At 30.1% G+C, this 23,290-nt stretch overlaps 1 protein-coding gene, 1 long non-coding RNA gene and 1 pseudogene across 3 annotated transcripts; all 3 read right to left on the bottom strand.

Moving 5' to 3' along the window:
* Positions 1–4,478: 4,478 nt before the first annotated feature.
* Positions 4,479–6,465, bottom strand: LOC144564999 (uncharacterized). Its single transcript, XR_013514811.1, has 3 exons — positions 6,294–6,465; positions 5,421–5,481; positions 4,479–4,674 (listed from the first exon to the last, which is right to left on the bottom strand). It is a non-coding gene; the product is annotated as an uncharacterized LOC144564999 (long non-coding RNA).
* Positions 6,466–8,714: 2,249 nt separating this feature from the next.
* LOC144565677 (jacalin-related lectin 3-like) lies at positions 8,715–14,314 on the bottom strand (annotated as a pseudogene). The gene is made up of 7 exons (XR_013514936.1): positions 14,114–14,314; positions 13,633–13,878; positions 13,195–13,548; positions 12,860–13,078; positions 9,873–10,451; positions 9,575–9,757; positions 8,715–9,231 (listed from the first exon to the last, which is right to left on the bottom strand). The product of XR_013514936.1 is annotated as a jacalin-related lectin 3-like (transcript).
* A 1,677-nt stretch (positions 14,315–15,991) lies between these two features.
* LOC144565467 (LisH and RanBPM domains containing protein) lies at positions 15,992–20,272 on the bottom strand. Its single transcript, XM_078315232.1, has 7 exons — positions 20,017–20,272; positions 18,127–18,268; positions 17,277–17,424; positions 17,122–17,197; positions 16,753–16,864; positions 16,464–16,552; positions 15,992–16,369 (listed from the first exon to the last, which is right to left on the bottom strand). The coding sequence occupies exons 1-7, from the start codon at positions 20,050–20,052 to the stop codon at positions 16,325–16,327; spliced, it is 648 nt and encodes a 215-aa protein (XP_078171358.1). The 5' UTR covers positions 20,053–20,272; the 3' UTR covers positions 15,992–16,324.
* Positions 20,273–23,290: the final 3,018 nt, after the last annotated feature.

Here is a 23,290-nt window from a genome sequence, read left to right as displayed (position 1 = left end):
TTTAATTGTGGGGTAGAATAGGGAATGATCAATTATTTTTGTGTGAGAAGGATAATTACATGCATAGAATACTTAGAATTGATAACCCAAAAGTAGATCAAAAGATCAAAAAACCTTTCAAAATGTATAAGTAAATATTTTGAATATCCTGCGAGTAGTGATAGTACGTATGCGGGGTAATCTGTGGGACAATATATGCCACACATGGTAGTGACAATGCTGTATATGAGGTAGAGTGACGTTTGAATTTATATTTGTATAATTAGAAGAATAGTAAACCTGAACCCTAGAGGCTCTCTATTTATTCTAGCTTAACATTTATATTCAGCACCGCGTCAAAACTATAAAAACCTGTATAAACCAAACAATCTAAACTAGTGAAAATTGTTAATAATCTAATACACTATTATGTGGATCGACACTCTAATCTATAATACGTGGTAGGATTATGCGCTTATAATCCGATAACAAGTAGAAATTAGAGTTAAAATGTATATTAATTTATACTAAAAGTAGTAGTCACGATTTGACTCATCAAATATCAAAGTGAACTGATCACACTGCAAGTTATGTTAAATTTTATGATAGAAACTTAACTTAAAATTAACTTAATTTATTAAAATTAAATGTTGCTAGTTTAATTATTGTTGTTAATTAATTCTTGTATTAGTAAGTTGTGTTTTTTTAATTAATTTTAATCTTTGGACTTGTTTAAATTATGTTTGTTTTATTATATTATTAAATTGTATTTGTTTAATTGTACTTCTTTAGTAAAGTTTAATAGTCCAAATAAATTGTATATATGTATAATTAATGATTAGTGGTGGTGATTAAACAAAAATTTGAAAAAAGAAAATAAAAAGAAATAGTTTATATGATTAGCTGGAATTTTGAGAGAAGAAAAAACAAAACAAAAAAAATGAAAAGTCGTGAGTTCTAGCTTTTGAGAAAAAAGAACGGAGCTTGGAGTAGATTTTATTTTCCCTACAAACAATAAGGAAGTAAATAAGAAAATAACATTTGAGGATTTGAAAATAAGTTTTACTATGAAGCTTCCGAAAAATTCATAAATAAAGGTATCAAAAAAATTTAAAATATCTAACAAAATCTATGAGAACTACTGTGGTGACAGGGCCTTAATATTATAGTTTTGGTTGAGAGTAGGGCAACACAAAAAGTTTGCATAATTCGATTTGAAATTAGTTCATTCTGAAACAAATTAAATCAGTTTGGTTCAAATCTTATTCAAATCAAACTCAAACTGGATATAATTTGTTCAAAATTGATCCGCGAACTAATTAAGTTAGAATCTCAAATAATGCAACTAATGGATTCAACCATCAATCTTTAATAATGTAGGAACCAAACTCATATCAGAGTTCATAATTGTTAATATAATAGTAACTTATAATAGGAAAATGTTTCGGTAGCATAACAAATTAACAATTAAATAATTTCCATTTGACTAGATCTATGTTGTGATTTTAATCAATCCAGCAGCGTAAAAGGTAAGAGAATCTTGAGCTAATCCATAATCCATCAGTGTGAATTCGTGAAGGGTAAAAGGAAACTGTGTGAATTTTGTTTCGCGAGAAGAAAACTAATGCATATACCAGTATAACTAGGGATACTAAAAAAAATGTAGTTCATAATTTGGTTGACTTCGATTCGAAAAATTTGTAGATTGCAATTAGTTCGATTCGAAATTAGTTCGTTCTAAAATAAATCAAACCAGTTCAATTCAAATCTTATTCAAACTAAGATAAGTTCGATTTGATTCGTTTGCAGCCTAGTTGAGACCCAACCGTACCAAATTTTGGGGTCAAAGCTGGTAATATAAGAGTAAGGCTACGGTACTATGGGTTGCATAGAGGGGTCTCTATGCAACGGCTCAATATTCGAGTTTTCAAAATCCTAACGGTCAATCCAAACTGTTCAACATGATCTCCATATGAATATGTACTTGCAAACCAAATTTTATATTTTTTAGAATTTTTTTACTATTTTTTAGATTGGTAAAAAATCAAATATCTGAATGGTACATAATTTTTTAAATTAAGTGATTTTCTATCTATCTAAAAAAATAGTAAAAAAATTTAAAATTTAATTTACAAGTACATATTCATATAAAAATCATGTTAAACGGTTCGAATCGACTGTTAAAATTTTAAAAACTCAAATATTAAGCCGTTACATAGAGGGCAACCCATCGTAGCCTTACTCATATTTCTTTGTTCTTTCTTTCCAAACAACTTCAAAAAAGTCGATAGCAAGCAATTTGAGCACAATTTTCACGAGATAATATTGCATGTATAAAGCTGCCATCCGAAGTCCCTGTCCTAACTTTTTTTTTTTTGTTGTGGTCCTGTGATATAAAGGTCTTATTTGTGGATACCAAGAAAGATATGCGAATTTATATCACCTTTTTCTTTTTGCCGATTATAATTAAAATAATCAAGGAGCATCTATGGTACAAAAGGATTTGATATTTTTTAATTTTAAAGTCTAAATATTCAATTCGAACCATTTAACATGATCTTCATACTAAAGTGTATTTCGATAACAAATTTTAGAATTTTTAGAATTTTTTTACTAATTATTTAGAGAAGTACAAAATCACTATTTTTGAATGGTGCAAAATCTTCTAAAAACAATTATTTTGTACATATCGTAAAAAAGTGAAAATAATAAATAAAATTTTGTATCCAAGCACATTTTAATATGAAGATCATATTAAACAGTTCACATCGATTGTTTAAACTTTGAAAATAGAGATAATAATGTTGCATCATAAATGTATAATAGAGCACAAAATCAATAAAATATTTTAATCCTACTCTAAATCGACTGTTTAACTATTAAATCCACCGATGACGGTTTCTTTCTCCAATGTTCTCCTTGTACATTTTTATAGCGTTTTCTGCGATCACAATCGTTAATTTTTCATATATAAAATTTTAACATTAATTTGATAAAAGACAAAGCTAAAAATTCCAATGCCACAAGTTTTTGGCGTCACAAAATGTCATAATCACACTTCTTCATTTATTTATGTTTAATTTTAAAATACAAATATCTAATTCAATCTGTTGATCTTGTTCAATTTTAATAAAGATGTTTTCACGTGTAACTTTATATTTTTTTGGAATCATTTTTTTAACATCTTGATTTTGTATAAATTGATCTTTAAAAATCATAAAATTTTGTATCTATGAATCTCTCCCACAAATAAACAAGATCAATTTTGGACTAAACATTGAAATGTCGAAATATTAATATTTTTTTTATATTTTGTGACACCATAAACTTATGGCACTGAAGTATTACTAAAAAATAAAGAGAAATTATCTGGTCCCGCTTTTAGTCCACTAAAAATCTCCTAACCTGCTTTTTTTACTTTTGAACTTCTGTAACACTTTTATTTTTTTTTTATCAAATTTAACATTTTTTGCACGCATACTTATATGTTAGATATAAAAATATTTAATATGTTATATATTAACATTTGCACTGTAACACTTACATCACAAATAAATATATATATATATATATATATATATATATATATATATATATATATATCATTTTCTCTTTCTCATCATTTCCCCACCTTAGAGAAGGTTTTTTTTTTCTCTCTGTTCAATCTTGCACATATTTCTAACGATATATAAGTAATTTAACAAATCTAAACTACGAACATCTTGGACTCGATTTTCTCTTTCAAATAAAATATATATTGAAGTACTTTCGGATTTTAGTCGCTCCGTTTTTTTTTCTTGATATGCAATGTATAAAGACTTACTATACTAGATATAAATACTTGAAAATCTAACTATTTAGACTTAAAAGCTCAAGTGTAAAATTTAAAAGCATATATGTATAATGAGTATGGTTAAAATACACCATTGGTTTTGTGTTCTAATCCCAACCATATCTCACATCTTTATCTCATTTTTCAAAGTTCAAATAGTCGATCCAAACCACTCAATATAATATCCATATTAAAATGTGCTTAAAGACCAATTTTATATTTTTTGGAAAAAAATACTATTTTTTAAATATGTACAAAATCACTTTGATATGTTAGATATAAATGCTTGATATGTTATGTATAAATACTTGATATTTTTTTGGACATGATGAAAAGTTTAAAATCAATGTTATGTATAATGTATCAACACTTGCATGTATATGTATGTTCGGTTTTTAGAAAGACTTAATATGTTAAGTATAAATACTTGAAATGTTATATATTAACACTTGCACGACAACTGTAAATTCGTTGGTGATTTTTTAGAAAGTAGTTCTGATAAAAAATAGTTAGAGTTGGAGGATTTATAGAGTATATTTTTGTCACACCCCGAGACAACCCGCCACGTATTTATACGTAAGGCGTGTGCACATCACATACATTATCAATAATAAATATTCATGCAATATTTACAAGTCAAACAAAGTCTTTTAACATCACCAATAGTTCAAACACATAACATACATTTAACATGAGTTCAAGACAAACATGGCAAAGAAATCGATAATTGCCACGTCAGTCAATGTATCCACTTTCAAAGAGATAATTAAAGTTTAACTAAAAGGAAAATAAAAAGTCATCTGCTCGTTGACTTCCTGATCCGCATCCCTTCTATTCGTGCTCCTCGTCGGTTTCATCATTTCCTGGAACCCACATAAAAGTGGAACGGGTGAGAGATCGAACAGTCTCTCAGTACGGGATTCAGTTCCAGTCACGGAGTTTGTCAAATTTACTTATTAACACAAAAAGATATTAAAATTATATCCTCACATGCTATATTACTAAAGCATATTTAAAACACACACACACACACAAACAGACAAGCACACACACACTTTTTTAGTTATCTTTCATGTTTTTAACTGCCTCACCAGGGGGACTCAAACCCCACCAGATCTTGGTTGTGCCACTAGACGGGGACTCTAACCACCGCTAGATCTTCTTTGCCTCACCAAGGGGACTCGAACCATCCCAGATATTGGCGTCTCACTAGGGGGACTCGAACCACCACTAGTTCAACTGTGTCACTCAACGGGGACTCGAACCACCGCAAGATATTGACCCGTGACGGGAAGTCCAACCAACGTCACGTTAACGAGAGGTCCAGTCGAATACTAGACCCAATGTATACATTCCAACACACGTTCAACGCATATTGGCCCCTGTTCTTTAACTTATCCGTTACATTCCATATTCGCTTCATTAATCACACCAGCGTCACACTCAACACAACACATCCTATAAGTCTCTTGATCAAACGAACAATCCTATCCTAGTAAATCTAAACAAAGCCAAAGGGATTGTTCGATTCAACATGCATAATTTCCTAAATAAATAGATGTAAACAAAACGGTAAGTAACAATTTGACAATGTCCAGGAAACCCGTACCTGTTATCGTGGGGCAGTTCGTTGTTGTCTCTATTGTTTTTCCTTACTTTGACACTCAAACCTAGACCACGGAACATGATTTCTAAATTAATATTTATTCAAGTTTCTAATTAAAAATAATAATATTTGTTTAAGTTTATGATCTGTGTAAAATTCAGAAATCCACGTGAAATCCAGAAATATAATCTTTACCCTGAAATAAGACAATTATACAAATTGTTTTTCATGAAAAATATAATTTAATCATTTGTAAGGATTTAGAACTAGACTTCTTACTATAAAATAATTCTAGGGTCATCGCTAAATAAAATCTCAAGATTCTTTGATAAAAAGATAACCCTTTAATTAAAATAGTAGATGCAATTCTCTGACAATCGAAATCATTATACGATTTATAAAATTTATTCGGTGAAAAGTAAGGTGTTCTTATATGATTTTTTAAAAAAAATGATGAATAGACATATTCTGATTTGTAAAACCTACTCAATTTATTTTACCTATAAACTCATCAAGCATCCAAAAGTTTGCTTACATTAAATTAATAAAAATAGAAGAATTGATCTTCATGAAATAAACCAAGATACATTGTTTCATGCAATAAATGAACGTAAATTGAAATTCATTAGTGAATTCAATTATTTGTATAAACGTAAATTTCATATTATAATATTACCAAAGAAATATTTGATAATCAATTAAATTTTTATTCGAAAATTACTTTTAACTAATTGACCAGACTTATAAAATTTCAGAAATCAAACTATTAGTCAATAAAACAAATATATATAATTTTCAGAAATCTTATCAACTAAATCAATATAAAAATTATTTAGTCTACTTACTAACAAGAACCTAAGTATAAAATTTGGATACCTTAATGTTTTCATCACTTGATTTTTGGGCCTTTTGGCAAGAAAGATGCGGCTTGGGATTATGAACGAAAGAGGTCTCATTTCTAATTGATATGAAGAAAGCAAAGAGAGAGAGAATGGACAGATGGGATAATTTTAATTATAGGAGCAGTAGTTGAAGAGGCGCTAGTTGAAGAGGCGCTATTTGGAGAGTAGTTATTTTGGAAGTTATTATCTTCAGTACGTACTTAACATATAATAAATCGTGGGTTGCTAAAAATAATATATTAAATCATACCTTGTGTTTTGGAGTAACTTATAAATATACAAACTATTTTAATTAGTGATGCAAATCGGACCACAGAAATTTCTATTCAAGGTGGTCATTTTGGAGTTACTTGTTATTGCTAAATTAGTCGATTTACATGATAGAAAATAAGTATAAAAATATATATATGTTTATGTTGTGCTTTTATTTTAGTACTTCAATTACGTGACGCTAGATTTAAAATATAAATGTTTAATTAGATTGAACTCAATTACTTGGCGTTACATTCCGCCCCCCCCCCCTTTAAAGTGAATTTTGTCCCCAAAATTCCAATAATAAATTGTAGTTAATTTACATTAAAAATATACCTAATTGGTAAATGTTATATTCTTCACTCCTTTAAAAGAATTTTGTCCTCAAAATTCAAACATACGGGTGCGTTTGGATTGGGTTAGAATAGCACTAACCCAGGAATTGCTCCACTATTCTTAAATTGTGTGATCCAAACGTAAAGCTGGGTTTAAGAATAGCTCAAGAAATGTGCTATTCTGCTATTCCAACGAAAAGCTGGATTAGCAAATTTCTCATATGGCTGGGTTAGCAATATTAATAAAATAATAACCTACCCATATTATTTTAGATTAAATATCATATCATAGTCATTTAAATAATAAATATAATATAATATTAGTTTAAATATTATATTAAATAAATATAATACTATATTAGATTAGTATTAAATAAAATATTATATTAAATATAATATAATATTAGTTTAAATATTAAATGTAATACAGTATTAGTTTAAATGTTAAATGTAATATAATATTAGTTTAAATATTAAATGTAATATAATATTAATTTAAATATTAGATTAATAATTAAATAACTATAATATCAAATTAGATTAATATTAAATAAAATATTAATTTAAATATTATATTAGTATTAAATAAATATAATATAATTTTTTTTTAATATTAAATAAATATAATATAATATTTTTTGAATATTAAATGTAATATAATATTACTTTAAATATTAGATTGGTATTAAACTAAATATTAAATTAAATATTAAATTAAAAATAAAATAATATTAGTTTAAATATTAGATTAGTATTAAATTTAATATTAATTTAAAAATAAAATAATATTAGTTTAAATATTAATATAATATAATATTAATTTAAATATTAGATTGAAGTATTATTGAAAAATATGATGCTTTATATATATTTAACAAGTCATTATAAATATAAAAGTTAGTTGAAAAAATAAAAACAAATAAATCATTATTATATTTCTTCCCTTCATTTGCTATTCCTAACATACAATCCAAACAACATTTCTACAAATTCGGAATAGCCAAAGTTAGTGCTATTCTTGAATCCCTTGGATTAGCACTATTCTCAATCACTAATCCAAAAATCGCTATTCTTGAGCTATTCCTTGCATGATCCAAACGCACCCGTACATAAAGCATATAATTTTAATTATACTATAAGCATAAATAATTTTTACTATTTTTTTTTTCAAGGTATCACAATTTTTCTTGGGAGACTAATAATTAGATTTAAAAATAAAATAGATTCACAAATTTAATATTATATTTAGTGTCCATATTACAAAATGGATCCATAATGCTATAATTTTTGTCATGGTTAATTAACCATGAAGCTTTTTTTTAGATCTAACAAAGAAGGCAGCGATCTATCGTTAATACTATAAATAAGCATCGTTTAACACAGCAGCAAACTAGGATCATTTTGAACTCTCATTATCACACATTATACAATGTTTTATTAAATATAATAATAATAACAGTTGGCAATTAATGTGGCCGAACTCAGAAGACATGGGTACACAAACCTAGACCATAATAGTTCAGCCCAAAAAACCAGGTTGGGCCCAATATGACAATTTTCATACCTACTGAATCTGTATGTATCAAGCGGCTTTGATCTAGCATTGGCACTGACAAGAGCATGTCAGATCAGATAAACAAATTTAGGGAACTAGATTGTTATCTTTCTAATTTCATTGTGTAAACAGACAAACAACACTTCTCATCCTTTTAGTTCTTAGTAGCAAAACATGGACTAACTTGTTTTTAATTTTAACAAAACAAAGAACATTGTTTTTAATTCGCAAGCAGTAAGGTGTGAAAATGGTATGTCAAAATCTCTCATTATTAGGCTCTTTAGGAATCATAAAAACAAATTCACAAGCAGTCAGATGTTTTACAACATTACACACTCAATAGTGCAAACCATAAAAACTAATATTATAAAAAAACAACAAAACATGCTATTTACATAAAACAAAAAAAAAATAAAAACACAACAACACCAGCTAAGTTTCTAACAGCCAACTGATTTGCATCCATCCTCATTCCTCCAAACAGCAGCATCAGAATAAATACTTGGAGAGAATAATTTTCACAGTGGGTCTTCACTAACCAAGTCAGTGTTGTATGTGAACTCCGATTGCATCGAGATATAACCCGCTTCGGCCATGAAAACCGACCACCTTCATTTTGGTTGTGCCTGAGGCGAAGTACGTTCCAACCTCTTCACCAAGCGGGCCATATTTTCCCTGATTACTGTAAAGAGATATTGATCTCAAGGCAACCGGCCCCTCATGGGGATTTGTGTTGTAGTAGCCCGTTATGTCGGGTAGTCGAATTTGATCTGTGGAGTGTTAGGCATAGAAAATCATCTTTTAATCTGAGAATTTTAAATTTTTATGTTGGTTGATATGGAACAAAGCACGGCATATTAAGCTCCAATTAGTCATATTAATCTCACATTATTGGCAAATAGTTTTCTTCTAAAAGGAAATGTTCCAGTAATAAGGAGATGATTGTACTAAACAGTCAGAACAAGCAAATGCACTAATCCACTTAACCTTTTATAAAGAAGATTTGATTAAGAAAATTGCCAATGTTTAGGAGGTATATATGCATGTATAGATCAATCATTTTTTTTTTTTCAGTTGCATTGGCAAGCACCGTGTAAAATGGTTTTCACTTACTCTATGACAGAATTCTCCGGTGCCTCCATGTCTTGAAGACCATACAGATTGGCCGCTGTGATCATACTCGATTTGAATGGAGTGGATAAACTTGCCTCTTGTAATTAATATTTGCTTAATTCCTGTGTAAACCCCGTCATCCCATGGCCGACAGTCATCTTCTTTCAGCACACCAAAAGTCACCTGAAAAACATGTCCAGTAGCTCCAAGTTGAAGTCGGCGTAATAAAAAATATTAAACTTTGGAATTTTTATGAGAAGATTTCTTTTGGAATTTTTCTCTAGTTATAACCAATCACCTCATATCCTCCCTTTCTCAGTACAAGAGAAAACTTGTTGGAGTCGCTTGAAATATCACGTGAAATCTGTCTTTGATCTGTACCAGTACCACCAATTGTTTGTTGTGAAATCTTTCTTTGATCTGTACCACCGATTACTTCTTGTGAAATCTGTCTTTGATCTGTACCACCAATTACTTGTTGTGAAAAATGTATTTGATCTGTACCACCGATTAATTGCTGTGAAATCTGTCTTGGATCTGTACCACTTATTAATTGTTGTGAAATCTGTCTTTGATCTGTACCACCGATTACTTGTTGCGCCAAGACCTTTCTCTCCAGGACATGAACCCCGATACTATCTATGTACCAACCCTCGCGGCCATGTAAACCAACCACCCGACCCTCAGTCAAGCAAGATGAGAAAAACTTACCATGCTCGTGGCCGTAGGGACCATGTACCATCTTCGTAGTGTGACCATGTACCATCTTCGTAGTGTGAAATGTGAGAGATTTTATCACTGTGGGACCCATCAACATTGTGTGGCCAATATAACCGGTTATGTGTGTTAATATCTCTGTTGGGAAATCAAATTTTATCTACAGCGAAATGTTTGTAAAAACATGATATTAAAATACAGTGTGTAAGAAAAATATTCCGTCTTATAACTAGTCAGTTTTCGATGACAAATGATTCATTTCTTTACTTGTGATGTTTACACAGTGATATTTAGGCGTACGCCTATGTATAAATCACATTTAAAGAAATAAATCATTTGTTTTCACAACCGACAAGTCATAAGACGGAACATTTTTCTTACTCTAACTACATATTTTTATTTTATTTTTAATAAAGGGTAAAATTGGTACTTTCTGAACTGAAAATGAGTTTCTGTTTTGATAGAAAAGAATAGTTTGAGCAAATTTGAGTTTTTTTTATATTAGAAGGGTAATTATGATATTATGAATTTTAGAGGCGATAATACGTAATTTTGAAGTTGTTGAGAGGTATTAATGAAATTCCTCCCATAATTTAAAGTTGAAACCCTTTCTGAAAAAAATATTGTTTCCAAGTTCTCCATCACAAAGAGAATCTATTGTTAACGATGGAAAATTAAAAGAACTACGAACTAGATAAGGAGAATTTGGTTCCTGTATGATGGCTGTTTGAAAAAGGAAGAAAAAAGCTAAAGAGAATTTCTAACCCTTTACTGTTGACTTATCAAAAGAAATTCGGTACCTATTGTAGGTACGGAGGATCTGTATTAAGATCCGTGCCAGAGTTAAAGGAACGCAAATTTTGTTAACTATAACGTAAAAGAAAAAGAAAAAGAAAAATCAAACAAAATATCATATTGCTAAAATTTTAAAAAAATATCTGATTTTGTCAACAGTATGCTTGACCTCTTATTTATCGCTAACAAAAGTTGGCGGTATTCACAAGGCATGATTTTATTTCCGATATATTTTGCTGAAGATTTTAATAGCTAATTGGGTCATAACCGCTTTTCCAGGTATACTCAAAAAAGAAAAATATTTATCTCAATTATTAGAAATTAAAATAATGAAAATTATAAGTCTTTAATCTAGTACTTAATTAGTTAATGAATTTGAATCCAATTAGTTATTTAAATCTAATTTGTTATTTTTTTGCCTCTTCACCCCTGCATTGAGCCCGTCGAAAATTCTAGCAAAAAAATAAATAAATAAATAATGTTTCCACGAACTATCAGAAATTCTTGTGACCCGAAAAAACAAAATAATTTTCTTTTTCATGGAACAAATTTTACTTGCTTGCTGCCAAACTAAAAAGTTTCTAGAAACACCAATTTTATATTCTGAATTTCTCGACCTGCTTTCCTTCTTTGTGTCGATCAGGCCATAAAAATCCTCGAGAACCTGTTCCACATCATTCTCTCACCAAACACAATGTACGAGCCCTCTCTCTCTCAATGTTTGTTTTTTTAAATAATAACACTTGGCAAGTCTAGACAATAATATTTCAGCCAAAAAAATCAGGTTGGGCCTAGTATGACAATTTTCAAATGGGGGCAAATCAGCCTGAATATGTACAGACAACAGCATGCCAGATTCGATAAACAAAATTAGGGAACTAGATTGATTGGTATCTTTCAAATTTCCAGGTGTAAACGGACAAAGAACACTTACTAGCCATTTTAACAAAGCAAATAACAATGTTTTCAATTCTCAAGCGGTAAGGTGAGAAAATGTTATATAAAAAAACTCTCATTATTAGCCTCTAGCTAGGTGTACACGCATTCACGCCATTGACATATAATATGACAATAGATAATTAAAGAAGAATATAATTTTATCAACCCTCCTTGGTTCCTTCTTCAAATCAGAATAAATACTTGGAGAGCATGGATTTCGTAGTGGATCTTCTCTCGCCAAGCCAGTGTTGCATGTGAACTCCAATTGCATCGAGATTTAACCCGCTTCGGCCATGAAACCCAACTACCTTTCCTTCGGTTGTGCCCGAGGTGAAGTACGTCCCGACCTCTTCACCGAACGGGCCATATTTGCCCCGACTACTGTATAGAGATATTGATCTCAAGGCAACAGGCCCCTCATTTGGATTTGTGTTGTAGTAGCCCGTTATGCAATTCAGCACCTCATTCGGGTAGTTGAATTTGATCTGTGGAGTGTTAGGCATAGAAGATCATCTTTTAGTCTGAGACTTTTAGATTTCTAGGTTAGTCGATATGGAACAAAGCACCACATTTTAAGCTCAAATTATTCATACTAAACTCACATTATTGGTAAATAGTTTTGTTCTAAAAGGAAAATGTTCCCGTAATAAGGAGATGCTAGTACTAAACAATCTTAACAGGCAAATGCTGAGAGTTAAAAGTCAGGGCTCTTATCTACTTAACCTCTTAAAAAGAAGATTTGATTAAGAACATTACCAATGTTTAGAAGGTATATATGCATGTATAGATCAATCTTCTTTTGTTTTCAAACCATATAAAATGATTTTCACTTACTCTATGAGAGAATTCTCCAGTGCCTCCATGTCTTGAAGACCATACAGATTGGCCGCTGCGATCATACTCGATTTGAATGGAATGGATAAACTTGCCTCTTGTAATTAATATTTGCTTAATTCCTGTATAAACCCCGTCATCCCATGCCTTACCGCCATCTCCTCCCCATGGCCCCGGCCCTATTGGCACCGGTTCTTTCAGCACACCATAAGTCATCACCTGATCAAAAACATGTCCAGCAGCTCCAAATTGAAAATTGGCATAACAAAAATATTAAACTTTGGAACTTCAATGAGAACATTTGTTTAGATTTTTCTCTCATTATAACCAATCACCTCATCTCCTCCCTTTCTCAGGGCAAGAGCAAACTTGTTGGAATCGCCTGAAATATCACGTGAAATCTGTCTTTGATCTGTACCACCGTTTACTTGTTGCACCAAGACCTTCCCCTCCAGGATATGAACCCCGATACCATCCAAATACCAACCCTCGCGGCCATGAAAACCAACGACCCGACCCTCGGTCAAGCAAGATGAGAAAAACGTACCATACTCGTCGCCATAGGGACCATGTACCGTCTTTGTAGTGTGAAATGTGAGCGATTTTATCACTGTGGGACCCATCAACATTGTGGTGCCGAAATAGCCAGTTATGTGTGTTAATATCTCCGTTGGAAAATCAAATTTTATCTACAGCATAAATGTTTGTAAAAACATCACTACACACATCACGAATAAAAGCAATAACATTGAATTCTTGCAACATCAGCATACCTTGTCAGATATCCCGACTGTACCATTGTACCCGTGCTTATTTCCCCAAACGGCTTGACCATTTCTATCGTACAGAATCTTAATCGAACATATTCCAGAAGCACGTGTCAGATTAATTTGTCTGATGCCGGTGTACATGCCATCATCAAATATCGTACCGCCACTACCGCCCCAAGGGCCATATGTAATAGGAGTCCCAATAGTTATTGATCCACCGTCTCCTATATAACTAGGAAACGATAGCATCTGAAAATGCCGAAATTAAGCCTCGGTTAATTGTCAGTTGTACAATTTCACCTTATTTTTCAGTTTATTTATGATTGAATTAGAATTCATATATCATGACTCTTTTGGGAGATATAACATTGTATATAACATTCTAGACCAATAGGTTTAGAAATGCCTCACTTCTACACAAAAAGAGAAGTACATCAAAAGCAAAATTAAAGTTTCAAAACAAATGCAATATGCTATTACATACTCTATTATGCAAATTTGCAAGAGAACTAGCACCAAATCCTTCACTTGCATAACCATTAGTCACTATTGTATTGTTCTCATAGCTGCTCTTCATACTTACAAAAAAGACTTGAGAGTAAATTGATGCTTTTGATGGATTCAGATTTGAGATTTGGTATGGATAAATTAAAATGTGGCTAGCTAGTTCACAAAAGAAGAGTCTAGTTTTCTCATTAATATAGAAGAGCTATTGCCTATTAGAGTGTTGCATTGCAAAGCAGGAATATTATGTGCACTGTCATTAGTCATTATCAATACTGGAACTTTATTCTAAAGTGATTTTGACAATAAGAAAGCAAGTATTCATAATTTAAACTATTTCTGAAAAAGAAAAAATATACTGTTTCCAAGTTTTCCAAAGAATCTATTGTTAACGATGGAAATTAAAAGAACTACAAACTCCTTTTATATGGAGAATTTGGTTCGTGTATGGTGCTTGTTGTAAAAAGAAGAAAACAAGATAAAGAGAATTTCTAACCAATTGATGGATCACATTTTTGTCTCTGCCGCTTTCATTTCTTCGACTGATGCCAGAAAAATGAACAACGGCATCATTTGGTCTAATTTTTTAGCAGATGAAATTCGTCTAATTTTTGACAAACATTGATGGATTTTAATTCACCTCTCAACAATTCAAACTAAATATATTACTTTTTTTTTTAAATACAGTACCAACCAACACTTGACTCTTGATTAGTGGAAATAAATTCTGCCAACTGTAACTAAGTGTAAGTAGCAATTTATACCTCTCTTGATAATTGTTATATTTATAACTGAGGAAGAATCCCTGACACTTTTTTATATTGACAATCTTAATAATATTCATAAGTAAATTAAAATTAAATATTATATGCATAATTTATATTATTCACATGTCATGTCAATAAAAAACGAAGAGGGTTCAAATGCCTTTATTTTATGTGCCTCCATCATGTCTCCATTTTTAATTTTCCAATAACATAAATTTAAACTTATATGTCAAAATAAAATTGTTAGATGTGATATATATATTATTTTCTCTACATACACATAAAAAATTTATTAATTTTCGGTTTTATTTTTATATGAATCGATAAGTTGAAAATCAACGTTCATAATTTATCTCTATCAATGTATTTTTGCAAGCTCTTGATATCGATCAAGACAGTCAAAATATCATAATATTTTATATGTGCATAGTGAAAATAATATAGATCAAATCGAATGATTTTATTTTGATATTTGAGTTTTAAATTTTAGTTTATTAATGTTTAAAAAATGAAGACACATTTGAGTTTTAAATTTTAGTTTATTAATGTTTAAAAAATGAAGGCACAATGGATACGCAAAAAATAGAGACATTTGAACACTCATTAAAAATAATGAAATGTAATACATATTTCATTATGCATCAAGTGACTTAAATTTCGACAGTCTAAAGTTAACCGTCTTTAGTGCATCATTAAACAATTCTTGAATTACATAAAATTTAATTTTAAGATTGTCCATGACCAATATCATATTTATATATTTGCTTTTTTATTTATAATTTTATTGGAACTTTTTGAAAAATAATTGTCAGTAAAATAGGAATGAGATCCGGTGCTTTTCTTTCCATATTATTCCCGTGCTCTTCTCTCTATCTCTCTCCTCTTACTTTGGGGCCCACGTAATTTACTTTCTCTCTCTTCTCTTCTTTGAAGAAAGATATAGAGAGAAAATGGAGAGCAGCCGACAGCTTTTAAAAGCTACTAAGAAAAGCAGCGGATATGGATCCAATAAAATAAACATTGTTCGGTTATCCCACCTGATTGTAATTTGAAAGCTTCCACATTTTAGTTTCATATACTTCGGACAAAAATGCGCAAAACCAGAAACTAAATAAATGTCATGGATACACACACAGCTTCGCCATCATCTCAAATACACATACAATTATAAATGAAGTAATTCACTAAATTATCTATATACAAATTTGGCCATAAAAGACCAATTACAACTAGAGTCCATGAATAAGAAAAAACAAAAGAGTAAATCATTTAACCTACAATGTTCTAACAACCGTTTGGACCATGTATTAGCCTTTTGCAACTTGCACCACCACTGAAAGATTGAATCTTAATTCAATACCTTCGGAACCTGACAAGACACGCAACATGGTACCACCAATTTCTTGAGCCCAATTACCTCCCAATTATTCATTCACAAACGCCTTCAGTGAAAATGGTGGATGTGAATCCTGTTATAGTGGGGAAAAGAAGTGTGTGAAATTGATTACCTCATATACATCAGAAGAAGAAAAAGGAAAGAAAACAACAATAAGAGATGTTCACCTTGTCAAACTCATGAAGATATTGTCTAACCACAGTTGCTTGTTGTGCTAACCTTTCCAGTTCCGAATGGGCAGGCATGTTAGAATGCTCTAATGAAGGTTAAATTGTCACAGGATAAACATAGGAAAAATAGAGGCTAAGTTTATGGTCCAAATAGTAAATAGAGAAGGAAATATCAGATGCATATAAAGAGAAGTAAAAGCATACAAATGATAAATTGAAGTATATAGGATGTTACATGTTACATTTACCTCAAAATAATGAGTGAAAAATAATAACTACTATGTACCTAAAATAGCTTGATTGAGACCATCAGCAACACTCTGACGGTATTCTAAACTCAACAAATGGAACATAGGTGATTTCTCTGGGTCTTCGTACGCCATTAATGCCATCACATCCTATTTATTTTTCATGTTAGAAGAAATACATAATGTGATAATTAAAGTAATATATGGCTATCATCACAACCAAACCAATTAAATATTTCCATTGGATTTTTAGTACGATATTTTTGGAGCTTAGAAATCAACCCCTGCACCCTGGTCAATAGAATGTGAAAGGCAACCCGTAGTAGTTGACCAGATACCAAACTTGTCTGCCTGGTACCTTTATGTACCGATATGATCGGTAAAGTATACAAACATTGGAAATGTACCTCCATTTTCTCAATATACTTTTGAACCTTTCCAAAGCCAATCAACTTCTTTTGACCGAACTCCAAGGCCTCACCACTGGATTAGAGAAAATATAAGCATAACCAAAGAACATGAATCCTTCCATAATAAAATTGTAAAATAGCCAATTCCTCACCATTTTCGAGTGCGGATAAGATCAATAAAATGAAGAGTTAAAAGGTCAAAGTGCAAATCCATGTTTGACTCAAGTAATTTTGGTGCCAGCTGCTCTGTCATTTCTATAGCATCTAATACCTTCCCCTCTTGCACATGTTGTAAAATCACTGAAAAAGAACATTCCAATGCCCAATTATAAAATTCAAAGGAAGGTATCTGGAAGAATATATCACAATCATTACTCCTGAAAACCCTAGAACATTTTAGGACTTCCCATTGTTGATATTGATTTTTCACTTAATACTTATGTAGACTATTTACTACTTTATATAAAATGCATTATCCGGTTCTTTTTTTAATCTTCATTCATCTTCAGCCAGAGGACGCACTTTTATTTGCTGAAGTAATCAGAAAAAGGATGGTAATAAGAGAACAGATCAATTACCAGGTAAGTAGGTTATCATCATCCAACCCTACTGTTCTTCAAAAAACAAAGTCTCAGTGGACCTTAGTTGGAACATATGCTAGTGTGCTGAAAATCAACACTATCTACTGTAATTCTCAACTCTATTATAGGTATCCTGAAGTACTTAAATTTAACAATAGGAATGCTAACTGCTTATGTCGTGTTGCCAGGCTAATTACTCATTTGATAAAACCATAAAGAGAGAAATGTTGCACATATACATCACATACACAATGTACTCTTTCTACTTTACCAAAACTGTCAACCTTTTCCTACATTTACAGAAGAAAGTATAACCACTTTAAAAGTTCTTATACTTTTCTTTTTCTTTCAGAAAACCACAAAAGAAAACCCTAATTATCTTAACAGAGTACATTCTAATAAACTAACTATAGGGACTTACGCTTCCTTGTGTCCATGTCCAACATAGGTTCACTAGAGTTCTTTATTCCTGCAGTGGAGAGAAATGCATTGGCCGTCTCTTTATAACAATTATGCACCAGATATGACCACACAATGTTCCGCACATCATCATCGCAAAGATTCTGTAATTGGCTCAGTATCATCAAAAAAATTTCAGAAATAAAAAAAAAAACAAGGAGAAAGCCTGAGAGTAGCTAGGTTTTCTTAAGCCTTGTTAACAACACTATGACTGTCAAAAAGGATTTCAGATTCAGTCTCAGATAAGCAATAGCAAGGTTAACTTTGAAATCTGTCTCATTGGCTCAATTTAGGAGGTACTAGTAACAACAATATAGGTCAAATTTGGAACTGCAAAGCAGCTCCACAAATTAGAGCTTGTGTGGTGTTGACCACAAAGGTTAAGATTTTGGCAAAAGACATTTAGCTGAAATAAATATGGTATAGGCACCCTAATTATCCAATTTATTGTCAGGTGGATCTATTGATAAACTTTTTTAATAGATATGGTATAGGCACCCTAATTATCTAATTTATCGTCAGGTGGATCTATTGATCAACTTTTTATGGTACGTGCAGCTTACCAGCCCATTCCGTTCTAGTTTATGAACTATGGCAATTTACTGACAATTCAGAGGTAATAGGGGCCGTTGTTTTGAAAAAATGTTATGTGTCACTTATTTGGGAGGAAATGAACAGGTTATGTTTTATAGAAGGACTAATAATCTCTCTAGTTAAACATCGACAGGAACCATTGTTTTGGAAAATTTGGTTATGTATCAAGTTGTGGGTTATTTGGGCGGAAATGAACAGGTGTTTTATCCAAGGTATACTTAGTAATAGAAGCTTAGAGCTATGAAAGGACTAATAATCTCTCTTAAACATTAATTAGGTATAGATATTGATTGTAAGTGATGACAGGTGTATTTAACAAAGCTGCTACCACTACAGCTGATCCATGCTGAGACAGAAGAGATGATTCTGGTTCAGGGATGAAGTAACAATAGAAGCTGATATGAAGTGTTTAGGAGTTCTGTTCTTTTAAATATCTTAGTTTCAATCAAGTGAGTGTACACGGGCTTTCTATTAATTCAGAGTCAATCCTCATAGATTAGTGGTTTTCTAACAAAGTTGGTTATAGTATGGAATGTTTATTATGGATTTTTATTGGGAAAGTTTGGAGATAGAAGAAGCTTCCAATTATCGTTGTAAAGAAACGCTTGTAGCTGTTTCTAAATATCCAAATTGCTGTCAATTTGTGAGTGTACACAGGCTTTATATTAATTCAGAGTCTATTCTTCACAAGTTATTGGTTTTCTAACAAAGTTGGTTATAGCATGGAATGTTTATTACGGCTTTTGTTGGAAAAGTTTGGAGATCGAAGAAGTTTCCAATTAAGGGAAAGGGTTAATTAGGCTTAATTGTAAACCCTTGTACCTGTTTCTTTTCAATTTGAAACAGGAGCAGGAACCTTCTTTTTTTTTCAAATGAAGAAGATCACAAGGAGAATTGTGCTCCTCAATAGAGAGAAAATTGAAAGTTGAAGTGCTTTATAAATATTCTATCAAGTGGATTCAGAAGTCAGAACCCTAAACTTACCTTGTTTCAATGTTGGTAATTCAAGCACAAAACCAAAACTCGGTTCCTTTCTCCACTGAACAGTAAAAGCCTCAAGCTCAACAAACAAAACATATGTTACTCGATAACAGCTAGAAATTCAACTAAACAGAAGCTGAGTAACTCGAATGCAACAAAATAGAAAATTATTGTTCCAGCGAAATGGAATTTGGCAGCCTCAATTACCAAATTGAGCTAAGATTTAGTTAGAAAGTGGTACGTAATAAAAGTAAACAGAGACGGGAAGGAGACGCACCACTTGCTGGTATTGCTTTGGATCCAAGTCCATCATTGCTCTCTCAAGTCTCAAGAACGAGAGAGCGGGAGAGAGAGGGGAGGGGGGAGCGGGGTGGAAGGAGATCTTGTAAAAAAAAAATTTCTTTTTTTTTTTGTTCCTTTGTTTATTTTGTATATACTTTTTGTTTGTTTGTTTCTTCTTTTATTGGCACTTTGTACATGGTTCGGGTCATTCGGGAGTATCGGCGATGAGACCAGTAAAAAATGGTTTTGTGGGTGAGAGGCAGAGAGGGTGTAAGACTGTAAGGTAATGTAAATGTTGTGTTATCAGTCAAAACCCTAATCTCTAAACAAAAGATGAACCGCTGATGATGAAATGTTGAAACTTCAAAATCAAGGTCATTGAAAAAGCTAAGTTGAGGAGATAGGTAGGTAGATAGGTAGGTAAGTATAATTTTTAAGGGCCTGACTGAAATGAGTACGATACGAATTGAAAGCATTTTCATATTTTTATTATTAAATTATAAAAAAATCTTTATTTATATTAAGTTAACGAAATTTTTTCTACTAGTACTTATCTTATCAAATAAAATAAAAATCAAATAATAAAAATATGTTATTGGCACTTCTATTTGTGCCCTAACTCAAAGCAAAAGAAAGGAAAAAAAATAAACTTTTTTAAAATTAATATTATATCATATATATTGAAATCATAAATACAACTTATATCATATCATCCGTAGGCCTATATAAATTTATATTTATATATATAATTTTACTTTTTATAATTACATATAAATTTATATTTATATATATAATTTTACATTTTATAATTACATATAAGGTAATAGATACAAAATAGTTTTTTTTTATTGTATCTTTATACATTAAGCTAACAAAAATAATTTTATCTATATCTAGAGGCAGAGGCCGAATTTCAAACTATGGGAATCAATTATATATTAGAATTGGTCATATAAATTTTTTATATTGAAAATGAGGATTAATTGATCTTATTCACTCTATATTTGATAAGGTAACGAAAATAAAAATCTTATCCATGTTTGTCTTATATAATACAAAGATAACAGATAAAAATATGTCATTAGCTTACTGGCACCCTACAAAAATAGTAAATTTTTCTTTTTATAATCTTTTTTTCTCGGAAAGGTGTAATAGACTTTTTGTCTCCATATACGGAGAGCTCCCTCGAAAAATATAACAAATAAAGAAGAGTGAGTCTATGGTACTATGCATATCACGGGTTATTACTGTGCTACGGCTCTATATTCGAGTTTTCAAATCCTAACGGTCGATTCGAACCGTTCATCTTGTTCTCCATATTAATATGTATTTGGAGACCAAATTTTATATTTTTTGAAATTTTTTACTATTTTTTTAGATATTTAGAAAATCACTTGATCTGAAAATTCTGGATCATCCAAAAATAGTGATTTTCAATAAATCTAAAAAAAATAATAAAAATATTTCAAAAAATGTAAAATTTGGTCTCCAAACACATATTAATATGGAGAACAAGATGAACGGTTCGGATCGATCGTTAGGATTTGAAAACTCGAATATAGAGCCGTAGCACGGTAACAAATTGTAATATGCATAGTACCATAGACTCACTCAATAAAGAATATTTCCTTGTTTGTTTAACTACATGAAGAAATTCATCTTCCATTTCTCAATTAAACTTACCTCTGAACTACAAGATTTAAGATTGACGCCCTGGATATGGACTAACACCATGTTTGGTTGTGGCCTAAAGGGTGGAATAAGAAGTTTAGGCCTCGTTATTCCACCAAACGTGTCTTAATTGAGTCGGACTAAGATGGCATAAGCCGATCTTTAGGCCGGCCTAAATTAAACCACCTCACATGATGGTTTAATTTTTATTCCACCTCGTGGCCTAACTTGAATGATTATAATAATATTTTATTTGTATATAATTAGTATATTATCATTAATAATTATTATAATAATATCCTTTTATTGATAATTATTATTAATAAATAATTATATAATTATTATGTTATATTGTTAATATATTAAATAATTATTATATAATATTGTAATATATTATAGTTATTATTAATGTATTAATATTGTGTAATTAGTATCTTATTAACGATATATAACTATATAATTAATATGTTATATTGTTAATATATTAAATAATTATTATAATAATATTATAATATTTTATAGTTATTATTAATATATTAATATTATATAATTAGTATCTTATTATTAATAATAATTATTAATATATAAGTATATAATCAATATCCTATATTGTTAATATATTAAATAATTATTATAATAATATTATAATATATTAATATTATATAATTAATATTTTCTTATTCATAATTATTATTAATATGTAATTATATAATTAATATGTTATATTGTTAATATATTAAATAATTATTATAATAATATTACAATATATTATAGTTGCTATTAATATATTAATATTATATAATTAGTATCTTATTATTAATAATTATTATTAATTTATAATTTTATAATTAATAATTAATATTGTTAATATAGAAATTTTTTATTATAATAATAGTATAATATATTATAGTTGTTATTGATATGTTAATATTATATAATTAGTATCTTATTACTAATAATTATTACTAATATATAATTATATAATTAATATTTTATATTGTTAATATATTAAATAATTATTTTAATAAGATTATATAATTAGTATCTTTTTATTAATTATTATTAATTTATAATTATATAATTAGTATTTTATTATTAATAATTATTATATAATTAATATTTTATATTATTAATATATTAAATAAATTTTATAATAATATATAATATATTACAGTTATTATTAAGATGGGGAGGGTTCAAATGCACCCAAATTTTTGTGCACCCAAATGCACCCTATCTTTTAAATTCTTTTTCTCCGTTTTCAAAGTTCAAATAGTCAATCCGAACCGTTAGATGCGATCTATATATTAAGATGTGCTTGGAGACCAAATTTTACATTTTTTGGAATTTGTTTACTATTTATTAAACCACTTTGAAAATCGCTGATCCAATGGTCCAGAAAATGTAAAATCAGCGATTTTTCAAAGTGGCTTAATAAATAGTAAAAAAATTTCAAAAAATGTAAAATTTGGTCTCCAAGCACATCTTAATATATAGATCGCATCTAACGGTTCGGATTGACTATTTGGACTTTGAAAACGGAGAAAAAATATTTGAAAGATAGGGTGCATTTGGGTGCACAAAAATTTGGGTGCATT

Source organism: Carex rostrata, chromosome 14, assembly GCF_964058835.1.
Source record: "Carex rostrata chromosome 14, lpCarRost1.2, whole genome shotgun sequence".
Lineage (NCBI taxonomy): Eukaryota > Viridiplantae > Streptophyta > Magnoliopsida > Poales > Cyperaceae > Carex > Carex rostrata.
Note: the sequence above shows the minus strand (reverse complement) of the source record. Positions and strands in the feature narration are given on the sequence as shown.

What these genes read in the sequence shown, in the direction of transcription:
- LOC144565467 (XM_078315232.1), bottom strand. Translation starts at nt 20,052, where the DNA reads ATGATGGACTTGGATCCAAAGCAATACCAGCAAGTG. An exon ending in CAAAGCAATACCAGCAAGTG is followed by an intron (nt 18,269 to 20,016) that starts GTGCGTCTCCTT and finishes AGCCAATTACAG; the next exon opens with AATCTTTGCGATGATGATGT. An exon ending in CTTATCCGCACTCGAAAATG is followed by an intron (nt 17,198 to 17,276) that starts GTGAGGAATTGG and finishes TCTCTAATCCAG; the next exon opens with TGGTGAGGCCTTGGAGTTCG.